This window comes from Pholcus phalangioides, unplaced genomic scaffold (genome assembly GCF_987345545.1).
Source record: "Pholcus phalangioides strain wild (caught in Gottingen) unplaced genomic scaffold, Ppha-v1.0 ptg000014l_1, whole genome shotgun sequence".
Lineage (NCBI taxonomy): Eukaryota > Metazoa > Arthropoda > Arachnida > Araneae > Pholcidae > Pholcus > Pholcus phalangioides.
Genome location: NW_028301607.1, coordinates 2,830,292 through 2,836,291, shown reverse-complemented (window position 1 = coordinate 2,836,291; position 6,000 = coordinate 2,830,292). Strand labels below are relative to the sequence as shown.

Here is a 6,000-nt window from a genome sequence, read left to right as displayed (position 1 = left end):
ATTTCGGAGATATTATTTCGGTTTAAGTGGATAACAGAAACGCTGGATGGATCAGTATCGTGTGTTCTTGAATTCTCATCTGCCACGTTTGAGCTAAAGTTTGGCATCAGTATTATCGCTATAGCCTATCGTAGAGCTGCTGAAAACTAGGCTGGCCCATCCGCCCTTCAGTGACGTCACGAGCTTAGCACGGAGGCCCTCTGCTACAGATAGCGTTGGCACCCACTCGCCAGTGATGCTCTTAAGACGGCTCTGCCTATGTGATTGTGTGATTTCTTTCTATGGACCCACGCGTGTTATTTTTGATTTCACAAAAATCTCCAAAGCCGCAATGTGGCATATCCATAGCCATTTTCGCTGAAAATGTTGTCTATATTCTTTCCAATATATATATAAAGTATCGCAAGTAATATATTCAGTAAGAAATAAATTTTCATTTCGTAATTACAGGATGTATAATTTCTGTATAAAAATGAGATTTATTGGAATAGGCACGGTCTAATACAGTCGAAGCTCATTATAACGACCCCTCCCCCGTTATAGTGACAATTCCATTATAACGACCAGTAGGATAAGTCCCAAATGCTTTCATAAAATGACTATTATATGTGTTTGACATTCGATACAACGACCCTCCCTATATAACGTCCGTTTTCGATGAGACGGAGGGGGGAAGTCGGTATCTCGAGCTTCGACTGTATTAAGCATACATTGAAGCTCTTATATGAGACTAACTTTCGCCATGAAGAATATTTACGCATGCGTATAATATCAGTATATTTTTTCTGATGACCAAGAGATCATCTAGAATTATTCCACCATAATTGATTTCTGATCGATGAAGATCCCGTGGAAATCAGCTGGCACTGATGATCCGGTCACGAAATCAACTCTGGCCAATTCTTTCATCGTCTTCGCGTCCAGGATCAAGAGACCGACCTTCTTGTCATCGTGTCTGTCTAGTATAGACGAAAGTATAACACCTAGAGAGAGATGGAACGTGAAAACAAAAATGAATTGGCGTAGCACACATTTGCATTACTTAGTACATACCGTGGTTATTGAATTAACCCATCAAGCACACATTAACATATGTGAGCTTTGGCCTGAGTTAGGTCTAGCCGTTCCATATACAGTCGCGTTCAGCCAGCACCTCCTAGAGATAGAAGGCCTCTGCAGTGTTTGCCATAAACGGCATTCAGACTACCTAGCAAGTTTGCCACATTTTAAAACACAGCATCCTATTTCGTTTCTTCTTATTTTGGCGTAGAATCTTCCTGACTGGCTCACAAATACCGCAAAGTGATTGGATGTGGGGCATGTAAATCGCCAATTTTGGACCCGATCATTTCTTTTCCTCACAACGATGATACTGGCACAGGGAAACTGACGAGAAAATACTGACGAGAAGGAAAATTTTTTTCCCTGAATATTCTGAATGACGTCACAAGCAGACTGCAGAGACCTTCTATCTCTAGGAGGTGCTGGTTCAGTACACACGAGCTTCTAAGGAAAGAGGGTTTGTAGAGTAATGCAGACGTTTCCAACGTAAAACTTCTCACGGAACCCTTGACAGTGATACGGCTGTACCGCGGTACCCCCAATGATAAGGAAGCTGTTCTAGGGAACTCAATCAAATTTTTGAATATTTATCCAAAAATAGTGCGTTCGTAGTTCCGTCTCACCAGTATCATAGCTCCAGGGCAAAATGAAAGAGGTCTTAGAGGCACCATCCCTCTTATCCAAGGATGATATCGCTCTCCGCTATCCATACTACGGTTTTCAACAGCTGGCTGAGGCAATTATGAATTTAGGATATAAAGTTAGGAATAACTGCCCTTGCGGGGGAATCGAACCAACACGTTGTTTGGCAGAAAGCTCCAGCGCGTATCTTTGACGTCACTGAAGTCGTCCATTTCACCTGCAGCCATTGGATATAGCAGGCTGACATATGCGAAATCTTTACCTTTTTTTGCAGTATATTCAATGACAATAGGTGAAACGGACGAATTCAGTGACTGATGAAATTCTTCCTGATGAAACGTACTTCTGGTTCGAAAATTCTATGTGAAAAATAAGTGATGTTATTGTTTCTAAGTCGTTTAGTCATGAAAGAGTGGTGCCTGATTTTTTTTTGAACGACACTATCTCGTTAAAATTCAAAATAAAGAACAGCTGTGCGAGTATTAGTAACGGAAACGTGTTCTTCTTGGAATGCTATCCGATTCAGACGAACTTATGGTCGAAGTTTTTCTTTTTTTATCAACAGCATTGCTGTGATCTATTTCGTTAATATAGATGGCAGCATCTAATAGACCTTATTCTGTGCTTTGTTTATAATGTTCAAGTGATTTAAGATTGCTGTCTGTTCTGCTTCTGTGTCTCACGCTCTCTCGAGCATTCGCAATCATGTAGCCAACGCGTTAACATCTATTTCTATTCGTGCTTCATCCTTTATCATGTGTATGTGTATTAAATGCAATAAGTCGAAGAGTTCACTTCGTCTTCTATCGTCTTCCACTCGGACGAATGTTTCAGCGAGAATGAAACATAAAACTGGCGACGAGGATGGGATGTTTACCAAACTGATGCCTGATGAGAGCTGGTATGTTTATTTCGACATTGCTTTTCCTTATCACGCTCGAGTTTCGTGGCACTGGTACCTATTTATATTGATGTTTATAAAATTCTAACATGGCAACAATTGGGTCTATGCCTGAGTTCGATACCTCAAATTCGGGGTCTTGGGATTTATATATACAACAGCTGACTTTTTTCTTGGAAGCAAATGCGATAACGCTTCCTGAAAAGAAAAGGGCTGTTCTTTTGGCTGTGTGCGGAATAAAAACGCTAGGGATTTTGCGTTCCCTTGTGTCGCCTCAGCAGATTTCTGATGTGAGTTTCGATAACATACTCGAACTACTGAAGAATCATTTCTGCCCAAAACCCTCCGAAATTTATTGCAGATTTCAATTTCATAAGAGAGTACAGTTAAACAATGAGTCAGTAAATTCGTACGTTACCGAATTAAGAAAATTAGCTGAAAATTGTAATTTTGGTGCTACTCTTGCTGAACGATTGCGCGATCAGTTGGTATGTGGATTACGAGATGAAGGAACTCAACGGAAGTTACTGGCAGAGCCAAAATTGAATTTTGACGATGCTGTTGCCAAGTGCCTTGCAGCTGAAACTGCGTTTTCACAATCAAAACAAATTCATTCTCAAAATTCTCAAGTTTCTAATTCAGGAACTTCTGATTTCGTTGATCAAGTGAAGTGTAAAAAGAAATTTAATTCGAAACAAAAAAATGTTTCAAAGGATGATTTTTCTAATAACAGTTATGTATGTTTTCGTTGTGGTGGACGACATGACCGTTCTAATTGTCGTTTCAAATCAGCGACTTGCAGGCACTGTGGCAAGAAAGGGCATGTACAAACTATATGCCGGGCCAAGAGTATTCAGAAAAATAAAGCATACACACATAATACACATGAAATTAAAACCGAAAATGAATATTCGAATTCTGTAATTAACTTTTCTGGTTTCAAACAAGGTATCGAGGTTTTATTGAACAACCATGCATTAAAAATGGAGATTGATTCTGGATCTTATTATTCTATAATTTCTAAAGAAACTTTTGAAACTTTGTTTGGTTGCTGCAAACCTAAGATTAGAAACAATTTTGTGAAGTTGCGGGATTTTCAAGGAAATTTAATTTCACTTCTAGGTTCATGCATAGTAGAAGTACAATTTGGGAACAAGAAAGTCAGATTACAATTGCTAATTTCAAAATGTAAATGCACAAATATTTTGGGTTTGTCATGGTTTGAGCCTCTGGGTATTTCATTGAATGGAGTCAAAAAGATTGAATCTAATCCTGTGGATTTTGTAATTCAAAAATATAGCGAGGTTTTTGATGCTGGATTGGGTACATTTGCAGGACCTGTCGTGTCTTTACCTCTTGATCCTCAATTTCCTCCCATTCGACTCAAGGCTAGGAATGTTCCACTTGCAATGAAACCAAAAATCGAGATTGCTTTAAAAAAACTTCAGGATGAAGGAGTTATTGAACCTATTTCGAACCCAAAGTGGTCAACTCCTGTTGTTCCCGTTATTAAACCTTCAGGTGACGTTAGATTATGTGGGGACTATAAGGTAACTTTGAATAAGGCCATGAATGCTCACCCCTATCCAATTCCAGCTGTTAATCAGTTACTGTCAAACCTGAAGGGTGGAGGATATTACGCTAAAATAGATTTAGCTCAGGCTTATTTACAGCTTCGTGTAGACGAAACTTCAGCTGAGGCCCAGACAATTGTAACTCACAAGGGTGCTTTCAAGGTTAACAGATTGCAATATGGTGTTAATGTTGCTCCTGGAATTTTCCAAAATATGATCGAAAATTTGTTTTCAAATTTGGAAGGAGTAGTTCCATATTTTGATGACGTTTTGATCAGGGCTAATTCTCTAGATCAATTAGCATCAAGATTAGAATGCCTTCTAGACAAACTTAAAAATGTCGGATTACGTGCTAAAAGAGAAAAATGTCTTTTTGGAGTCACTGAAGTTGAATTTTTAGGGTACCGTATCGATGCTGCGGGTATTCACCCTTCCAATTCGAAAATTGAAGCAATACGTTCGACTCCCATTCCAAAAAACAAACAACAATTGCAGGCATTTTTAGGACTGATAAATTTCTATAACAGTTTTCTTAAGGATAAGGCTACAGTTGCGGAAGTGTTGCATAGATTACTGGATCAAAATGCACCATTCAAATGGTCAAAGATCCACGATGATGCCTTCAATTCTCTGAAGGAATTGTTAAGTTCGGATAGTGTGTTAGTTCCTTTCGATGAAAAGCTTCCCATTGTGTTGGCATGCGATGCTTCACCTTTTGGAGTTGGTGCGGTTTTGAGTCACGTACTTCCTGATGGTTCAGAAGCACCAATAGCTTATGCCTCGAGAACTTTAACTACTACAGAACGGAACTATGCTCAAATCGATAAGGAAGCTTTGGGTATAGTATTTGGAGTAAAAAAGTTTCATCATTTTCTGTATGGTCACTCATTCACTATAGTTACTGACCACCAACCTCTGTTGGGAATTTTCAATAAAAATAAGCCCACGAAAGAGATTTTATCTCCGCGAATGCTAAGGTGGAGTTTGCTTCTAAATGCATATGATTTTTTGTTAATTCATAAGCCGGGAAAGAAAATTGGTAATGCGGATGCCCTAAGCAGATTACCGAATGCAAAAACTCCCGAATCCATGGTCACTTCTCCATTAGAAGTGCTATTCATAGAAGAATTAGAAAATCCACCACTTCATGCTGTGGATATCTCAAAAATGACTATTAGAGATCCAATACTTTCTAGAGTGTTGAACTGGGTACTAAAAGGTTGGCCTGTTGAGATGAAAAATTCACAGTTTCGAACTTATTTCATAAAAAGGAATGAACTATCAGTGCATAAAAATTGCTTATTATGGGGAAATAGAGTAATTATTCCAGTGCCAGGTCGATCTCGAGTTTTAAGTGAATTGCATGTCGCGCATCCAGGCGTTGAACGCATGAAAGCTCTTGCAAGATCGTTCGTATGGTGGCCAGGCATGGATGCTGATATTGAAAACTACGTAAGAAGATGTACGAACTGTCAACGTACAAGGCATGCACCTCCCAGAGTTCCAATCCATCCGTGGGAAATAACGACAAAGCCTTGGTCCCGAGTTCACATAGATTTCGCTGGACCATTTCAAGGACAAAACTTCTTGATTCTGATTGACTCTTACTCCAAGTGGACTGAAGTACGACGAATGACATTAACTACTGCCACCGAAACCATCGATGTGCTGCGCGAGATTTTCGCTACTCATGGTTTGCCGGATGTTGTAGTTTCCGATAATGGACCTCAGTTCACATCTAACGATTTTCGCCGTTTCCTGGAAAGTAATGGTATTCGTCAAGCACTGATTGCTCCTTACAGACCATGTGCAAATGGTCAA

General features: G+C 39.5%; 1 protein-coding gene across 5 annotated transcripts in view; it reads right to left on the bottom strand.

Moving 5' to 3' along the window:
* Positions 1-371: 371 nt before the first annotated feature.
* Positions 372-6,000, bottom strand: part of LOC149077928 (carotenoid-cleaving dioxygenase, mitochondrial-like) — a 62,342-nt gene continuing 56,713 nt past the window's right edge. For 3 of the 5 annotated variants that reach the window (XM_089241532.1, XM_089241534.1, XM_089241533.1), the window contains exon 11: positions 383-983. In XM_089241532.1, the coding sequence (XP_089097658.1) occupies positions 811-983 (173 nt within the window). In that variant the 3' untranslated portion in view covers positions 383-810. Of the gene's footprint in view, positions 984-6,000 lie in introns of all 5 variants that reach the window. The other 2 variants (XM_089241536.1, XM_089241535.1) reach the window with 2 other exon arrangements.